Here is a 19,596-nt window from a genome sequence, read left to right as displayed (position 1 = left end):
CCTACACCACATGGACTGCAGCGGTTAAACACTGCCTTCTCAAGGGCAATTAGGAATAAGTGTTGACCTAGCCAGTGACACCCATATCCTGTGGAAGATACAAAGAGTAAAGAAGAACAACTGCAGTTATAGAGGGTATTGGTGAATCTGCATCTGGAGTACCAAAGGCAGTTTTGGTCTCCTTAAATAAGGAAGGGCATACTTGCCCTAGAAGAATGCAACAAAGGCTCACTGGACTACTCCCTGGGTAAAGGGGATTGTCTTATGAGGAGAGAGTGAGCAGAGTTGATCTATATTCCCTGAAGTTTAGAAGAATGATGTGATCTAATTAAATAATTTAAAGGGGCTTTAAAGGGTAGAAGCTGAGAAAATGTTTCTACTGACTGGGGAACCAAGAACATAGGGTCACAGCCTCAGAATAAAGGGTCAGCCATTTCAGATTGAGATGAGGAGAAATGTCTTTACTCAAAGGGTTGTGAACCTTTGGAAGTCTCTATTCCCTGAGAGCTGTGGATGCTTAGTCATTGAGTATATTCAGCTATTTAGGTAGGAAAGTATGTTGTGAAGAAACCAAAAGGAGTTTGCAGACAGATATAGATAAGTTGAGTGAATGGGCAAAAATCTGGCAGATGGAATATAATGTGGGAAAATGTAAAGTTGTTCACTTTGGCAGGAAGAATAACAAAGCAGAGTATTACTTAAACAGAGAAGTAACTGCAGAATTCCGAGGTGCAGAGGGATCCAGGTGCTCTTGGCATGAGTCACAAATAGATTAGTAAGCAGGCGAATGGAAAGCTATCCTTTATTACAAGAGGAATTGAGCATAGAAGTAAGGATGTTATGTTTCAGTTATACAGGGCATTGGTGAGACTCATCTCAGATACTGTGTGTAGTTTTGGTCTCCTTAAGGAAGGATGTAAAAGAGTTGGAAGTGGTTCAGAGGAGGTTTACTAGATTGATACCTGGAATGAGTGGGTTGTGTTATGAGGATAGGTTGGACAGGTTGGGCTTGTTTCCACTGGAGTTTAGAAGAGTGAGGGGTGACTTGATTGAAATATACAAATCCTGAATGGTCTTGATAAGGTGGATGTGGAAAGTATGTTTCCTCTTATAGATGAGTCCAGAACTACGGGGCACTGTTTTAAAATTAGGGGTTGCCCCTTTAGGACAGAGATGAGGAGAAATTTTTTCTGAGGGTTGTGTGACTTTGAAATACTGCCTCAGAAGGCGGTGAAGGCGAGGTCATTGAATATTTTTAAGGCAGAAATAGATAGATTCTTGTTAGGCAAAGGAGTCAAAGGTTATCAGGGTCAACAGGAATGTGGAACTCAAAACACAAACAGATCAGCCATGAACTTGTTGAATGGAGGTGCAGGCTCACGGGGACAAATGGCCTGCTTCTCCTATTTTGTATGTTTGTATATTCAAGATAGATATTAAATTTTTGAGGGAATTGAGGGATATAGAGATAATGAGGAAAGATGGAATTGAGTTGGAAGATCAGCCATGATCTTGTTGAATGCTGGGCGAAACTCAAAAGGCCAAGTGACCTATTCCAGCTTCTATTTCTTATGTTACCTGTGAGGTGTCACAAAGATCAGTGTTGATCTTCAGCTGTTTAGAAACTGTGTTAATGACTTAGAGAAAGGGACCACGTGTAATCTATCCAAGTTTGCTGACAATACAAAGACAGGTGGGGACCCCGGTTGTGAAGAAGGCATCAAGTGTACAAAGAAATTTAGATAGGTTAAGAGAGTGGGCAAGAAGATGGCATATGTGAGGTTATTCACTTTGAAAGGAATAATAGAAAAGCAGAATATCTTTTATTGGTGAAAAACTATTAAATAGTTGTTCAAAAGGATTAATTTGGGTGTCCTGTACAAGAAGCACAAAGTCAGCATGCCAGTATATCCAGTAATTAGGAAGGCAAATGGTATGAAGGCCTTAATTGCAAGGGGGTTGGAGTAGAAGAGCAAGGAAATCTTTTTACAATTGTATAGGATTTTTGTGAAACCATACCTGTGTACAGTTTTGGTTTCCTTGCCAAAGGAAGGGGGCACAACAAAAATTCAGTAGATTAATTCTTGGGCTGTCCAATGAGGAGAGATTGAGTTGAATAGAACTGTATCTCTAGAACTTAGAAAAATGAGAGGTGATCTCATCAACACGTATTAAGATTCTGAGAGGGCTTGATAGCATGGATGCTGAAACACTCTTTTCTCTCGGCTGCAGAGTCCAAAACCAGGGGCATAGTCTCATGCTTAGACATTGAGGGTTTCTGACTGAGGTGAGGAAAAATAGTATTGAGCCTTTTGAATTCTCTACCTCGGGGATCTATGAAAGCTCAGTTGTTGAGTATATTGAAGGCAGAGATGGATAGATTTTTGGATTATGTCAGGGAATTGAGGGATATGCAGATAGCATGGGAAAGTGGATTTGAGGACAAAGATCAGCCATGATCTTATTAAGCAGCAGAGGGGCCATAAAGCCTACTCCTGCTACTATTTCATGCATTTTTCTTTTGTTTTATACAAAGCAGTTTCCATTTTTTATTGATTAGAAGGTGGCAGTAAAACTCCTAAACTGATGCATGAACTGATGCATGAATGTGCTGCTGTAAGATCACATCCACCCTCCTCCAAGCCAGTGAGTTCAGCTAACAGCACTTCAGTGTGACCCAACAGTGCAGAGTCTAGCCAGGTTTAAGATCCACTCAGACAGGGGACAACCCTCACTCAAAGCACTTTCCAGGATTGTACTGTGGAGTAATATGTCTTCATTGGTTTTAGAATGTGCAAGCAGTGTGTGGTAGAGGGAAATTACTCTAGGAGTGAGTCTTAAACCACAGTCCTCAATCTCTTCCACAAAACATTCAATTGTCCAAGCTCAGATCTGGTGGCGTTCACCCTATGGAAAGCTGTTGCTTTACTGGAAGCTTTCTTGTTTTTTCACAGAATGATCTGCAACGGCTGATGAGCTCCCCGGAGGAACTGTCACGAAACGCAGCATTTATCTTGGCCATGAGGAGTATCCAGAGCAATCCACGGTAAAAATGACATATCTGGGAAAGAGAAAGATAGCTGTGCATTTGTACTGCACCTGTCACAATGCCAAAGCATCCCAAAGCTCTTTACAGCCAGAATTACTTTCTGAGGTGTAGTCTGTTATAATGTAGGAAATATAGCAGTCAATTTGCACACAGCAAGCTCCCACAAACAGCAATGAGATGATCACCAGATAATTTTTTTTGTGATGTTTATTTGTTAAATATTTGCCAAGTCACAAGAGAGAACTCCCCTGCTTATCTGAACTTTAGGAGTTAAATTACAAACTAGGATTGTAGTCCCTAGAATTTAGGGCCTGAATTTTACCTTTGGCATGTGGGCGTGCACCCGACACGCTGGAATGTAATATGACGCGCAATGATGTCGGGCGTGCATCCTGACGTCATCGCGCACTTGCACGATATTTCGTTCTGCGGGCGCATGCCAGAGTCGGCTGCGCATCTGCCAATGATTGAAAGGCCTATTAAGGCCATTAAGGACCTAATTAACTTGAAATTTATGCCGCCCATCCAGCTGCCCATCCAACCTAACGGTTGGCGAGCAGGCGAAAAGGCCAAGCGGCCTCTACATTTTTAGGAAACCTCATCCACGAGTGGAATGAGGTGTCCTAAAGCTAATACTAATTAAATAAAACCTTTATTTTGAAAATAAAAACATGGCCCATCTCACGTGATACAGTCACATGAGGGGAAATGTTTCATTAAATTTTTAATGTCTTTATTTGTTTTTTTCAAAAGTGTTTCAATCTCCCTGAGGCAGCTTCGTGTCTCAGAGAGATTGAAGCGCTCTTTCGTGCGCATGTGCGAACTGCGCGCTAGACCCTACTCTCCCTCCTCCCCCCACCCACATAGGTACCACTCCGTTACCACTCGCGATCCATGCAGGCTGGGCCTTAATTGGCCCGCCCACGTGAAATTGCAGTGCGGAGCCGATCATGGGTGACAGTCGGCTCCCCAGCCTCTCCCGCCGAGCCCGCCCGACGTGGCAAAAATTCAGGCCAGAAGATTATGGGCTGGTTTGTTTGAAGCTTTCAAGATGCACTGTGACTCTGTGACTGTGACTCTGAATATTTAGGGGAACAGATAGGGTAGCTAGAGAGAAACGTTCCACTGGCTGGGGAACGTAGGACATGGGGATGTGGCCTAAAAATTAGAGCCAGAACTGTCAAAAGTGACATCAGGAAAGACTTCTATATACAAAGGATTGTAGAAGTTTGGAACTCTCTTCCAGAGGGTGGCAGTTGATGTTAGTTCAATGTTAACTTTAAACCTGGTATTGTCAGATTTCTGTTAACCAAAAGTATTAATGGATACGGGCCAAAGGCGGCTTGGAGTTAGGTTGCAGATCAGCCATGATCTCGTTGAATGGCAGAACAGGCTCAGGGGGCTAAATGGTCATCTCCTATTCTATGTTCCTTCTGCTGCGGTATTTTTTATGTCCATCTGGAAGGGCAAACAGGACTTCCCATTTATCACCTCATCTAAGAACGAGGGTGGGTTGGTAATGTTTTAAGGGTGCCCCTCTTCCTAGGTGCCATCTTGGGCAGGCTAAGATTTACTTAAGAAGTTGAGTGACTCCTCTGTTCTTTCTGTGCTGTGCCAGGACTGAGTGCTCACACACCATCAGAGGCCTGACTCTGTATCTCAACCAAAACTGTGACCAGTGTTGACGGATGCATTTCCACATAAGGAGCATAGATGTATCATGGGATTTCATGTCCCTTTGCATGGAATGTAATCGCACTGTATTTCCTGCTAATTCTGCTAAAGACTCTTCCTTTTCGCAAAATAAACACTCAGCTAAGTTTATTTGGTTTCCATTTCCAGCACTGCCACTGACTTTCTTCCAACTTTTATGTATTGCCTTGGTTGTGGAAATTACGATGTGGTGCAGACAGCCCTAAAGAACCTTCCAGAATATACACTGCTCTGCCAAGGTAAAATTGCTGAGATTCAGAGTACAGTCTTAAACTTGGTTTATTATGTGAGAAGTCTCTAAACTTAGCCTTTAGTCTTTAAACTACCCACCGCCACTGCCACCAGTCCCAATGCAGTTTTGCCCTCCTTTTCTCATGTGGGTGCTGAGCTACAGTGTCATAGATATCACCAGCCCATCTGCACCCCCTTGTTTACATAGCTGTTATGTGTCTTTCAGAGGACATTGTAGCCACACCCATAGAAATACACCTTGCTGTAAGTGCTAACTGAAGCACCGATCCCTAACCCTGGGGTTTTGAACTTAACTGAAATATTTGTAATGCCCCACTCCACCACCAGGTGGAGATTGAATAACTGCACAGACTGGGGACCTTCCAGGTCTGGATTGATCCATATTGTACTGGCCAGTATATTTACCTATCAAACCACCATGAAACTTCTTATGTATATGCAGATTTTATCTTGATGCTATTATTGAGCAGTTTATTTGCTTTGATTTGAATGTTAGAGCCACTATCCCTTTCATTTGTGCCATCTGTTCACTCTTGTACCACGTCCTCTTCACAGAGCATGCAGGGGTCCTCCTTCACAAAGCCTTTCTGGTCGGGATGTACAGCCAGCTCGACACAAGCCCACAGATTGCAGAGGCCATGAAAGTTCTACACATGGAAGCCACTACTTAAAGACTAAGCAGTATAAAAGGACTGTGGACTTGGGTGAGAGAATAAACATGATTGAAGGCATTGTAGGGGAAGTACTTTCAACACAGTAATTTCAGTCTCTTATACGTCCCAGAAGAAGTGATCAAGAAATTGTCAATCTATCCTGGATATTGTTGCTCAGGAGAGCTTCTCATTGAAGTTCCAAGTACAAATTTCATCAAAGCTAATGGGAATTAGTGGCTGAAGCCATGAATTTTCTCTCATAAGTAATCACTGTACTTCAATTCATCAGGTAAAGCCCTTTGTGACACTTCTGAGATACACAAAAATGTGCTTTATAAAATCAAGTCTTTTTCCTCTCCTTTTTTTCTCATTTTTTTTCTCTTTCTCCTTTTCTTTCTCTCTTGCTGTCTTTGTCTCTCAATAGAGATGCACAGTAAGGTGCTGTGTAAGATTAAATTCCATTCTCTCATATTTTTCTCTTCCCTTTCTCTTTTACACAATCCCCTAATTTGGACAGGGCTGGTGGGGACATACCTCTCAATATCCCATTTTAATCAATATCTGGACGTTAAATAACAGTCAAGAAAAGCATCAGCACTGGCGCACAAGTCTCTCCCAAGCCTGCAGGTTCACCAGTTTCTGTTCATAGCACAGAACCAGGTTCTACTCTTCAACATACTGCAGAAGAAGTGGTCTAGCTGGAACTGCTAGCAGGCAAGTTAACATCTGAAAGTGGTATAACCCTTTCTGATTATTATCAGCATCCAGAGGCTTTTTGTAACCAAGACTCTACAGGGTGGATTTTAAAATGGATAAACCACCAGTCTCCATCTCGCACACAAACAAATGATCACACAGCACTGACTAGATGTTAAAGGATGCTTTTCAACCAGAACCCTGCTGCCTCAAGTCAGCAGAACACAACTGTGTTTCAGTGAGGCTCCTTGGAAGGACAGTACCGAGAACTGATGAGGCCTTGTGAATGTGTGAGCCTTTGAAACAGACCAGGGGAGAAGTATTCACTCTGCTTAAAATGACAGCAACATGAGACCCATAAAGAAATGTATCTTGACTGCTTAAAGTTCTGTTTAAACGTTGTACTTTTGTTAGGAAATTTTTATAAAAATGGATGTTTGACAAGAAAGAAACACGAGTCATTTTTATTTGCTGCAGTTGAGGCAGACTGAGCAGGCAACCTTTCAGAAAGTTTGGCTGGAGCCTGACCATTTACCAGTATGAGCAGAAAGTGAAACAGTTTTGGGAAAAATAGAAACAATATTACATCAAAAACTATCATTGATGTATTTAATACTTCAAAGTATTTTCACTGCCAATGATTGTCAGAAATCTCGACATTATAAAGGAAACTCTTAAGGATGGTAATTAGAACTTTATCAAGAGTAGGCTGCAGAATTTGTAATTCTTCCTGGCATATACAGACTGTGTATGTGTACATAATACATGGGTATCTGAATACAGCCATTGAGGCATAATTGTCACACTGGTGTTGCAATTATACATTTCCTCCACTAATTATCATATTGATTTGTTATTTCAGTATCCAAACAATCAATTGTGGACAGGTAAACGCAAAGGACTTTACTTCCTCTCTCCCACAGAATTTTTATTGTCTAGATTTAACCTTTTTTTTCCCTACAACTTTTCTCCCCTTTGGCCATGATGCCGGTTGCCCAGACAGCTCCCAAAACACTACCTGTATCTGTAGACCTGGAGAAGATACTTGGGATTGCACCAAGTGCCCTGCACCCCATCCCCCCACCCCCAAGTCTTTGACTTTCCCATCACCCCATTGTTTAGGAAGGTGCCCAGTTGGCACTGCTTAATGTCAGGAATGGACTAGGGCTCAAACCTACAGCCATAGCTGTAGCGTCCCTTTGAGCATCTGTGTGAAAATGGATTCTGGACACTAAATAGGCTCCACAATAAAGAAACCATTTTACTGTTGCTAACTTACATGTGATGAAAATGAGACCTCAGAATCCTCTGCAAAATGATATATTGATTCTTTTTTTCAATACAGCTGTTTGGCAGCCTTGCAGATGCTCTTGCTTCATCTTCACTAGTGATGTCGTATAGTCAGTTTTTTCTTATTTGTAGTGAAGATTCCAAAACTCAGCTGCCTGTGCCTAAATTAGTGTCAAGTCCAGTTCACCCATCTCCACCGAGCTCGCTGACCTACATTGTCTCTTGGTTAAGCACAACTCATTTTTTAAATTCTCATCTTTGTTTGTAAATTCTTCCCTGGCCTCTCTGTGTCTATAATAATCTCCAGCCCCACAATCTTCCAATGTCTCTGTGCTTCTCCAATTCTGGCCTCTTATGGATCCCCGATGTTAATCACACTACCATTGGCAGCTGTGTCTTCAGCCTCAGGCCCTAAACCCCTCTGCCTCTCTTTTACAATGCTGTTTAAAACCCACCTCTTTGACCAAGCTTTTGGTTACACGCCCTTATATCTCTTCAAGTAGCTCAATGTCAAATTTTGTTTGATTAAACTCTTGTGAAGTATCTTGGGATGATTTACAATGTTAAAGGTACAGGTTGTTGAAGTTGGTTTGCTAACATTTGCACGTATGTAGAAGATTACAATTACTTAGAATTATTTCAGACTTTCTGCAACTTGCTCATGACTTAGATAGACCTCTGCCCCACCCTGGCTGCAGAAATGGTAAGTTCTTCCCAGGGAAAAACAGACATGAGGTGGTGAATATCCATGATCAGATTGTATTTTTTTTTATTCTTTCATGGGCTGTGGCTAGGCCAGCATTTATTGACCGTTCTTAATTGCCCTTGAACAGACTGGCATGCTATGAGTCTGGAGTCAGATGCAGGTCAGACCAAGTAAGGTCAGCAGATTTCCTTCTAGAAAGGACACTAGTGAATTAAGTGGATTTTTATGACAATCATTGTATGGTCACCATTACTGAGGCTAGATTTTCAATTCCAGATTATTAATTGAATTTAAATTTCACCAGCTGCCATGGTGGGATTTGAACCCTTGTCCCCAGAACATTAGCCTGGGCCTCTGCATTACTAGTCCAGTGACATTACCACTATGCCACCATCTCCCCTTAACCAATGTTGACATTGTATAATAAAATGCACTGCATGCATCTCGTCCAGTATTTCAGTGTTCTATACAAAGGTCTCCACTCACTAACCAGATTTGAATGTTTCTACTGCTTTTTTTTGAGTTGAGAATCCTAGGTAAGGGTTAAATTATGACAAATTAAAATCTTAATTCAGAAAATGGAAAACGATTATTGCAGAATAGAGACCAAACTTCAAATGATTCTATGGATTTGCTTTAGATCCCACAAAAAAGTGCAAAACCAGGGAAGATCCTCAAGTGATATTGCCAAAATAGCTGTATCATTTATCTCATTACAGTTTGTAAGTTATTTGCTTTTCTCTACTACAACAACAACTTGAAGCAAGCAAGTATGATTAGACTAAGTAGGGTATTAAAGGGCATGGAGTACAGTCAGAAAAACGTGATTAAACAGAGTGGAAAATAAAAGTGTATAGGGACAAGCAACAAAGATTAGACTGGGCAGGTCACAGAGAAAAACTTTGGTGCTGCCTCAATGAGCCAGATAGCCTCTTGCTACACTGCAGCATTCTATGATTTGTGTGTGTGTTATGTTTGCAACCCATCAAGCATTGTACCCCAACCTTTGTAACTGGAGAAGACTGGGGGGAAGTTGACACTGAAACCAATCTGGAAACCAGCACTGCTGGCTTCTAGTTACTGTTGTGTCTAAAGCTTTTCACTTTCTGCTGGAGTGAGAACAAATTCACCGTGAAATGCTGTCGTCGTTGCGGTACCTGCACCACATTTAAGGTTTTTGGGTTACATAATGAATGGGTACTGCAAACCCAATGACATAGATCAGTAATAATTTTCATGGGGAGGGGAATAAACACATATACCAAGTGTGTGTCAAGATCCACTTATTTTGTTGAACACATGCTTCTCATTCCACACAACACAGCAATGATCAGCTTGCAGCAGTGGGGGAAGGTTTGCTTTTTGGTTTTGCTGCAGTCTTAGTTTTAAATTAAGATTTATAAGATTGTATGGTTGATTGGATCAGTCAGGTTAGAGGGTGCTGACAGATGGTTTCAAAATGCGCAGATTATTTCTGACGAAATGTGTGTGTGTAAAAATAAATCCAATCCGTTGACTGTCTGGTTGTGTGAGTGGATGGCTGAAGATGTTTTGGCTCAAAGCTGGTGTCGGGCTCACTGTACTTTGGAAGTGAGGTGGAACAAGTATAATGACAAGTAGGGAGAGGGGGAATAAAAAAAAACAAACCAACTATTTTCCAGAGAGGAAAGTGACAGAGTTTAAGAGGGGTTAGTGATGGTTTTGACGAGTTAGTGATAGATCAAGCCATCAAATTTTTTATTTTGCTTGCTTTGTGGCTATTAACTGGTACATTTGATCTTCTGCTAGGAACGACTTTGCCTTTTTGGGCAGAATGCTATTAAAGGGAAAGTATCCCCTTGCAAGTTCAGGTGAAATTGAGCTAACCTTCCCACACAATCTTTTAAAGAAATGTGCTCTGCACTTTTTCTCTTCACCTCCAGGCATCAGCCACTCTCTGGTATCCTGCCCAAGTGGCACTTCTTTATGTATTTGCTTTGAAGAAGATTGTCATCGTGCTATTTGACTACGGTGGCAACATCACCTACCCTAGCAAGGGCTGATTCCGTAAAGGTCAAAAGCAAGAGCCTGGCTAGGATTATTTCCTCTACCAACCCTACCTCAGCTAGTGCCTCCAGCCCAGTGCAATTAAGGTCAATTGTGAGAACCCCCCCACCCCTTGCCCCCGGCTTTCTTGATTGATCAAGTGGCTCAACAGAGATCGGGGATCAATGTTGGAACCCTTAGTCTCACACAGAGTAAGATATTTATCACTTCAAGTACTGCAGTTGCATCCTATTTGTTAAATTGAGGCTCTGCATACCCTCTCAGATGGACATAAAAGATCCAACGGCACATTTTGAAGAAGAAGAGGGCTCTTTCCATCCTCTCCTGTCCAATGTTTACCCCTTAAGCAACAATGAAAACAGATGATTTTGTCATTTTATTTTATTGCTGTTAGTGGATCTCACTGTGCGCAAATTGGTTGCAACGATTCCTATACTACAACAATGGCTTCACTACAAAAGTACTTTATTGGTTATAAAATGTCTTGGGACATCCTGAGGTCCAGAAAGAATATACATTTGGTATTACAGAACCTGGGTGTTGCTGAAAAAAGATTTTTTGCACTCTTCAAGACAATTTTCAAGAAAATGCCAATGTCAAGGGAAATAACCAATTTATACTATATGCGAAGAGAGTGCTGATTAGTTCGGAAGTGGGCTCTGGTAGAGGCGTTGCCATGGAAAATACATTTTAATCAGATCATTTCATGCTGTATACTGCACGAATGGGCCTAACACCATCACTTTTGGCCCTGAGAAGTGCCCTGTCTACCTCAGATTACCCTGGAAGGGTAAGGTATCTCAAAAACCTGAGCAACAGGTGAAGCTAACTGTTTCATGCTGCTACTATGCAGTAGCAATATGGTATTCACCACTAAGAGGATCCTGCATTTGAGCCAAAAAGGCATTCTGCCTATCATGCAAATGAGTAGTGTGATGCTAGTTATGTGGGCCCAAAGACTGGTGGATTGTATCAAACAGCATGTTCTTTCTGCTGTTCGCAATGGGCAAGGCACAGACCGTAGCCAACCAGCCCATGCTTGTGAAACTCAAAAAATTAAATGTGATTCCATGATTGGACAACATTTGCTAAATAATCTGTATGCTAAGAATTACGTTGACAACTAATTTAAGATTGTCAGCTGGGCTTGCAGTGTGGCACAATTTTGTGTTCTGAAAGCTACATATATTAATACACAGGGCCCTGTTCTTTACAAACAGAAAGAACATATATACACATTGTACCTGTTTCAGCTAAACAAAATAAGTGACAGCCATTCGCTGGTTCATTCCCCGAGGCAATGTCTTGACCAATAAGTCAAGCCGCCTGGTATAAATTTCGAACAATGCTTGGCAGTTAACTGACAGTCATCATCAACTTATGCATTCTCCATGGTAATGCTTCTACCAATCATAGTCCACTTGCCAACCACTCAGAAATCTCTCCTCATACAGTATAAATTTGTTGTTTCCCTGACATTGGCATTTTTTTGCAAATTGTCCTGTGCAAGATGAAAAGTGCAAGATGAAAAGCTTTGACAAAAATGTTTTTTTTTCAGCAATAGTATAGAAAGAACTTCCATTTCTACAGAGTCTGTTTAAATAGTTCTCATATATGTCTTGTTGGCTTTCTTGGACCCCTGTGGTAGTAATCCTTATAGGCCTATACATCTATCTCAATCTACTTATCAAAAAGAAGCAAGGAGCATGGAGTGCAGCCTGAAAGAACCTACATTTCTATAATGAATTTCACAAGATGATAGCCACTGAAGTTATCTGTGAAGGGTAAACACTGTTGTATGGAAACTATGGGAGAAATCCAAATTATCATGAGTTTGTGTTTCCTAAATGTATTTGGATTTTTCTAATTCCATAAATACAGCTTGATTTATGTTGCATTGTAAGCTCATGAAAAGCCACCAGCACTCTCAGGGTTAAGTGTTGGAGTTTAGGATTTGCTTTGGGTTTTCATTGGCTAGGCCCCAATTGAATGTTAATGCACAACCTTTCAGACTAAGGCACACATTCCGGCATCAGCGAGTCAGCACCTGAAATGGCACACCTGTCCAACTTGCTCCTTTCTCAACGCCATTTCACTGCAAATCACCTAATGCTCTTCCACGCATGAACTCCCACCTGCTTTCCACAAAAGTATGCAAACCGCTTTCTCAGACCAATTTTCCCACTTTGAAGTCTAAAGTGTGATTGCTTTGGACTTTAACCGCTTGCTTTATCATTTCTACATGAGCTCACCTTCCATTCTCACATCTTCTTGCTGTCAGTGATCCCCGACTAAACTAATCAACCCTCTGAATGCAAGATCCGATTACATAGAGAGGACGAGACACAAACTCTTAGTGTATAGATTCTTAACAGGCATGGGCTTTAAACAAGGAGTCTAACTTGTGTAAAATCAGCCAGAAGTCTATTTTCTAGTTATTGTCTATGTGACAGGATCAAGGTCTTTGCTCCCAACTTCCACCCAATCCTAAGATTGCATAGCCAGCTGGCACTCATTGTCTAGACTTAGAGAAAACTTGCATTTATATACCACTTCACAGGAGTGTTATGAAATGAAATTTGACACTGAACCATATAAGGAGGTATTCAGACAGATAATAAAAACATTGGTCAAAAAAGTAGATTTTAAGGAGTGTCTTAAAGGAGGAAAGAGGGGTGGAAGCCAAAAGGTTTAGGGAAGGACTTCCAGAGTTTAGGACCTTAGAGTCATAGAGTTATTGTGACACAGAAGGAGGCCATTTGACCCATCAGGTCCATACTGCCTCTCTGGAGCAGTTCAATCAGTCCTTTTCCCCCATTTTATTTCTGTAGCCCTGCAACTTTGTTTCCCTCAACTGCATATCCAATTTCTTTTTGAAATCATTTATTGTCTCCATTCCCACCATCCTGTAGGCAGCAAGTTCCACATCATTATTACTCACTGCATAAAATTGTTCTTCCTCACATCACCCCTGCATCTCTTGCCAAAGCCTTAATTCTCTGTCCCCTGTTCTTGTATCATCAGCTAATGGGAACAGATTTTCTTTGTCTACCTTATCCAAGCCTGTCATAAACATGTACTCTTCTATCAAATCCCCCCTCAATCTCCTTTGCTTCAAGGAAAACAACCCCCAGCTTCTCCAAGTTAATCTTGGAGCTAAAATCCCTGATCTCTGGAACCATCTGGTAAATCTCTGCATACTCTCAAAGACCCTCATGTCCTTCCTAAAGTCTAGCAGTCAGAACTGGATGCAATACTCTAGTTGTTGCGTATCCAGAACTTTATAAAGGTTCAGTATTCCCTGCTTTTGTACTCAATACTCTATTTATGAAACAAAAACAGAATTACCTGGAAAAACTCAGCAGGTCTGGCAGCATCGGCGGAGAAGAAAAGAGTTGACGTTTTGAGTCCTCATGACCCTTCGACAGAACTTGAGTTCGAGTCCAAGAAAGAGTTGAAATATAAGCTGTGTGGGGTGCGGAGAGATAGAGAGAGAGAGAGGTGGGGGGGGGTGGTGGTGGTGTGGTTGTAGGGACAAACAAGCAGTGATAGAAGCAGATCATCAAAAGATGTCAACGACAATAGTACAATAGACACAGCTTCCAACCTGATAGTCGCCCAACCTCGGACAGCCCGCTTCTATCTCCTACCCAAAATCCACAAACAGAACTGCCCCGGTAGACCGATCGTGTCAGCTTGCTCCTGCCCCACAGAACTCATTTCTCGTTATCTTGACTCCCTTCTCTCTCCCCTTGTCCAGTCCCTTCCCACCTACATCCATGATTCCTCTGACACCTTACGTCACATCAACAATTTCCAGTTCCCTGGCCCCAACCGCTTCCTCTTCACCATGGACGTCCAATCCCTCTACACCTCCATCCCCCACCAGGATGGTCTGAGGGCCCTTAGCTTCTTCCTCGAACAGAGGCCCGAACAATCCCCATCCACCACTACTCTCCTCCGTCTGGCTGAACTTGTTCTCACACTGAACAATTTCTCCTTCAACTCCTCTCACTTCCTCCAAATAAAAGGTGTGGCTATGGGTACCCGCATGGGCCCCAGCTATGCCTGTCTCTTTATGGGGTATGTGGAACATTCCTTGTTGCAGTCCTACTCCGGCCCCCTTCCACAACTCTTTCTCCGGTACATCGATGATTACTTCGGTGCCGCTTCATGCTCTCGTCGGGACTTGGAAAAATTTATTAATTTTGCTTCCAATCTCCACCCCTCCATCATTTTCACGTGGTCCATCTCTGACACTTCCCTTCCCTTCCTTGACCTCTCTGTCTCAATCTCTGGTGATAGACTGTCCACCAATATCCATTACAAACCCACCGACTCCCACAGCTATCTCGACTACAGCTCCTCACACCCCGCTTCCTGTAAGGACTCCATCCAATTCTCTCAGTTCCTTCGCCTCCGTCGCATCTGTTCCGATGATGCTACCTTCAAAAACAGTTCCTCTGACATGTCCTCCTTCTTCCTTAACCGAGGTTTTCCACCCACGGTCGTTGACAGGGCCCTCAACCGTGTCCGGCCCATCTCCCGCGCATCCACCCTCACGCCTTCTCCTCCCTCCCAGAAACATGATAGGGTCCCCCTTGTCCTCACTTATCACCCCACCAGCCTCCGCATTCAAAGGATCATCCTCCGCCATTTCCGCCAACTCCAGCATGATGCCACCACCAAACACATCATCCCTTCACCCCCCTTATCGGCATTCCATAGGGATCGCTCCCTCCGGGACACCCTGGTCCACTCCTCCATCACCCCCTACTCCTCAACCCCTCCTATGGCACCACCCCATGCCCACGCAAAAGATGCAACACCTGCCCCTTCACTTCCTCTCTCCTCACCGTCCAAGGACCCAAACACTCCTTTCAAGTGAAGCAGCATTTCACTTGCATTTCCCCCAACTTAGTCTACTGCATTCTTTGCTCCCAATGTGGTCTCCTCTACATTGGAGAGACCAAACGTAAACTGGGCGACCGCTTTGCAGAACACCTGCGGTCTGTCTGCAAGAATGACCCAAACCTCCCTGTCGCTTGCCATTTTAACACTCCACCCTGCCCTCTTGCCCACATGTCTGTCCTTGGCTTGCTGCATTGTTCCAGTGAAGCCCAACGCAAACTGGAGGAACAACACCTCATCTTCCAACTAGGCACTTTACAGCCTTCCGGACTGAATATTGAATTCAACAACTTTAGGTCGTGAGCTCCCTCCCCCATCCCCACCCCCTTTCTGTTTCCCCCTTCCTTTTTTTTCCATTAAATTATAAAGATTTTCCTTTTCCCACCTATTTCCATTATTTTAAAAAAAACTAAAAAAAGAATAAAACCCCCCCCCCACTAGAGCTATACCTTGAGTGCCCTACCATCCGTTCTTAATTAGCACATTCGTTTAGATAATATCACCAACTTTAACTTTAACACCTATGTGTTCTATTGTACTATTGTCGTTGACATCTTTTGATGATCTGCTTCTATCACTGCTTGTTTGTCCCTACAACCACACACCCCCCTCCACCTCTCTCTCTCTCTCTATCTCTCCGGCCCCCCCCCCCCCCCCCCACCCCCCCTCCCCCCCACACACACCTTAAACCAGCTTATATTTCAACTCTTTCTTGGACTCAAACTCAAGTTCTGTCGAAGGGTCATGAGGACTCGAAACGTCAACTCTTTTCTTCTCCGCCGATGCTGCCAGACCTGCTGAGTTTTTCCAGGTAATTCTGTTTTTGTTTTGGATTTCCAGCATCCGCAGTTTTTTTGTTTTTATTTTTTTGTTTTTAACTCTATTTATGAAGCCTGAGGTCCTATATGCCTTGCTCACCACTAGCTCATTTTTTCCTCTGCCTTTAAGGATCTATGTAAATGGACCCCAAGGTCCCTCTGTCCCTGTACACTCTTTGGAATGGTGCAATTAAGTCTATATTGCCTTTCCCTATACCTTTACCAAAATGCATCATCTCATTCCATCTGCCACTTGTCTGCTCATTCTGCCAGCCTATACATGTCCTGTTACAGTCGATTGGTGTCATCCTCACTTTGCCACACCTCCAATTTTTATATCATCAGTAAATTTTGAAAATTTATTCTGTATTCCAATATCCAAATCACATATCAAAAAGCAGTGGCCCTAGCACTGATCTCGAGAACACCACTGCCTACCGTCCGCCATTATGAAAATAAAAACATTTTACCATGACTTGATAGTTTTCTGTCCTTAAGCCATTTCTTGTCCAAATTAACAGACCCTCCTGTTCCACGAACCTCAATTTTTTAAACCAGTTTTTCATGTGGTGTTTTGTCAGTCTTTGTGCCAGCTTGGTGGTTGCAGGCACAGCCACTAATGGTGGAGCGATGTTAAGTGGGAATGCCTATGAAACCAGAATAGGAGGAGTGCAGAATTATCTGAGGGTTGTAGGGCTGGAGGAGGTTACAGAGATAGAGGGACGAGGCAATGAGTAGCATTAAGTTCATTTTTCCCCATGCACCCCAACACTCATTAAGACTTAAGGAAGGGCCGTTGAAAGCTACTGCCATATGTGTAGCCAAAGAGTAATGCCTTCAGTAGGTCTAGAGAGAGGCCCAGTCTGCGTACCTCCCAATACGTGGTCGGGAATCTGTTAGCAGAGATCTGATGAGTGGTATAGTGCATGGCAATTGTGGAGAGGAACGAAAATGAATTGAGCAAATTGTGTCCTCACATGTAACTGCTCAAAGGGCTGCTTTAAGTTGTAATGGGCTGTGCTACCTCATCTGCAGCTGTTGTAATCTTGAAGTTATACTTGCATTTGCCGAAAATTTACCAAGGCAAATAATTGCAACGATTTGGCAATTTACGTTTCTCGTCATTTGCTTTATACGGTAGATATGTTTAGTATGCGGCACTGTAATAAACTGCAAATAAAAATGGGTTATCCATTCAGTTCCTGGCAGACACTGGCTCAAAGCAGGCAATTGGCTTCATTTATATCTAATTTATATTAAAATGACACCTCCCAAATCTATCGTCACTTCATCTCCAGATTCCCCTCCAAGTAACGTGTTTTCCCAAATTGGAAACGTATCAACAGCGCCATTCTTGCCGCTGGGCCAAAATCCTGGAGCCTAACGGCACTGTGGGTGTGATTACTACATGGACTGTAGCAGTTCGAGAAGGTGGCAAGCCACCAGCTTTTCAAAGGCCACAATGGATGGGCAATAAATTCCATCCTTGTCGGTGATGTCCATATCCAGTGAATGATTCTTGTTTTGTGATCTCATTCAGGCATTAGGATGGTGACTATAGGAAATGAAAAAATGTCATACGTGTGTAGGCAGGAAGGAGGGTGATGTTCTTCTGTGCTTGATCTGAAGGATATGTTGGTTTGGACTACGTGAAATCTTGCTTCCGTTAACCATGCAGCATGTGAACTGAGTGGCTGGCAATTGACACGGATGTCTCAATAATATTCCGTTCCTCCGGCGATACCGTCTCTCGCCTACGCAAGTTTAAACTCCTTGCAAGTTAATCATCATTATAGCGTAGGTCAGATCTTCTCAGATTTGAGGCAGATATCTCCAATGGTTAAGCTGTGTAAACCAGCCATACAAATCAGGAAGGTCTCGAAAACTTATGCTGAGTTCGTTGATCAGACTCGGGGAGGTGGTAGAGTGTGTGTGTGTCTGTATGATAATACTACCACCCCCTCATTCCACCCATGGTTAGGAAGGAGAACATCAGGCAAGGTTCCTACTCCTGATTGCAATCTCTTGGACCCAACTGGGAAGTGCAAGGACAAGAAGGACTTCAGCTCCTCGTCGTCAAAAAGAAGAATGGTGTTCGCTGTCTTAACTCACAACTGACGCAAAAGCCATTTAGGTGAGATGACCGAGGGACAACCGATGCCTGTGGAACAGTTTGCTGGAACAAAACCCACTATAGGAGAGGACCAAAGTAGCTGACCCAAAAGGATGGGGAGAGGAGCAAGATATTTGTGTAATATTTCTGGCATTTCATACTAGATTCCTTTCTGTACTTCAAACAACATTCTTAACTGGCACTCGTATTCGCTTCGCTGATTACTGGGGAACGTTTGCCTGGATTTCCTGGGCTCAGTGACTTGCAATGTGATACAGGGAGAGTAGAGTGTTAGAGACTGGAAGATTTGTAACTGAGAGAAGGACTGCTATTGTTCCCTTGATCCAGCCCGGTTAGCGACATGAATGTAATTTGTAGCTGCAGTTGACAGGATCCTACGCTGAGCCTTTTGTACTGATTACTCCAATCTGAGGAATTAGTTTGCTGGTGAAGAAACAAACGCTGATTAAAGCACCGGAGTTTCTTACTGGTCCTTTCAAATCCAACATTTTCTGCGCAGAATTCTGACCACACACATTCATACACACAGCACCACCCCCCATACACACACATTCATACACACACATATTCATACACACACCACCCCCGCCCAACACACACATTCATACACACACCACCACCCCCACACACACACATTCATACACACTCATACACACACCACCACCTCCCCCATACACACATTCATATACACACCATCACCCCACACCCCCCCCCCACACACACACACATTCATTCAAACACACACTCCACCACCACCCCGACACACACACATTCATACGCACCACCAGCCCCCCACTACACACACACATTTATTCAAACACACACACCACCACCCCCCCCCCCACACACACACATTCATACACACACCACCACCTCCCCACCCACACACACACATTCATTCACCCACACACACATTCATAAACACACCACCACCCCCCATACACACACATACATTCATGCACATACCACCACTCCCCCACCCACACACGCACATTCATACACACACCACCACCACCACCCCCAAACACACACATTCATACACACACACATTCATTCACACACAGACACATATACACCCCCAACACACACACACACACACACATTCATACACACACACACATTCATACGCACACAAATTCATACACACACAGAGACACACACACAACCCACACACACACACACATTCATACACATACACACACACATTCATACACGCACACACACATTCATACACACACACACATTCATACACATACACACACACATTCATACACACACACACACATTCATACACACACATACATTCATATACATACACACACACACAT

The 19,596-nt window shown here is 43.0% G+C and overlaps 1 protein-coding gene across 2 annotated transcripts in view; it reads left to right on the top strand.

Annotated features, from left to right (window-relative positions):
- ints1 (integrator complex subunit 1) overlaps positions 1-6,811 on the top strand; it is a 109,685-nt gene extending 102,874 nt beyond the window's left edge. For both annotated transcript variants that reach the window (XM_041206704.1, XM_041206705.1), the window contains exons 46-48: positions 2,955-3,046; positions 4,892-5,001; positions 5,570-6,811. In XM_041206704.1, coding sequence (XP_041062638.1) covers positions 2,955-3,046; positions 4,892-5,001; positions 5,570-5,685 — 318 coding nt within the window. In that variant the 3' untranslated portion in view covers positions 5,686-6,811. The remainder of the gene's footprint in view (positions 1-2,954; positions 3,047-4,891; positions 5,002-5,569) is intronic.
- Positions 6,812-19,596: the final 12,785 nt, after the last annotated feature.

This window comes from Carcharodon carcharias, chromosome 15 (assembly GCF_017639515.1).
Source record: "Carcharodon carcharias isolate sCarCar2 chromosome 15, sCarCar2.pri, whole genome shotgun sequence".
Taxonomy (NCBI): domain Eukaryota; kingdom Metazoa; phylum Chordata; class Chondrichthyes; order Lamniformes; family Lamnidae; genus Carcharodon; species Carcharodon carcharias.
The sequence above is the reverse complement of the archived record's forward strand: the minus strand, read 5'-3'. Positions and strand labels throughout refer to the sequence as shown.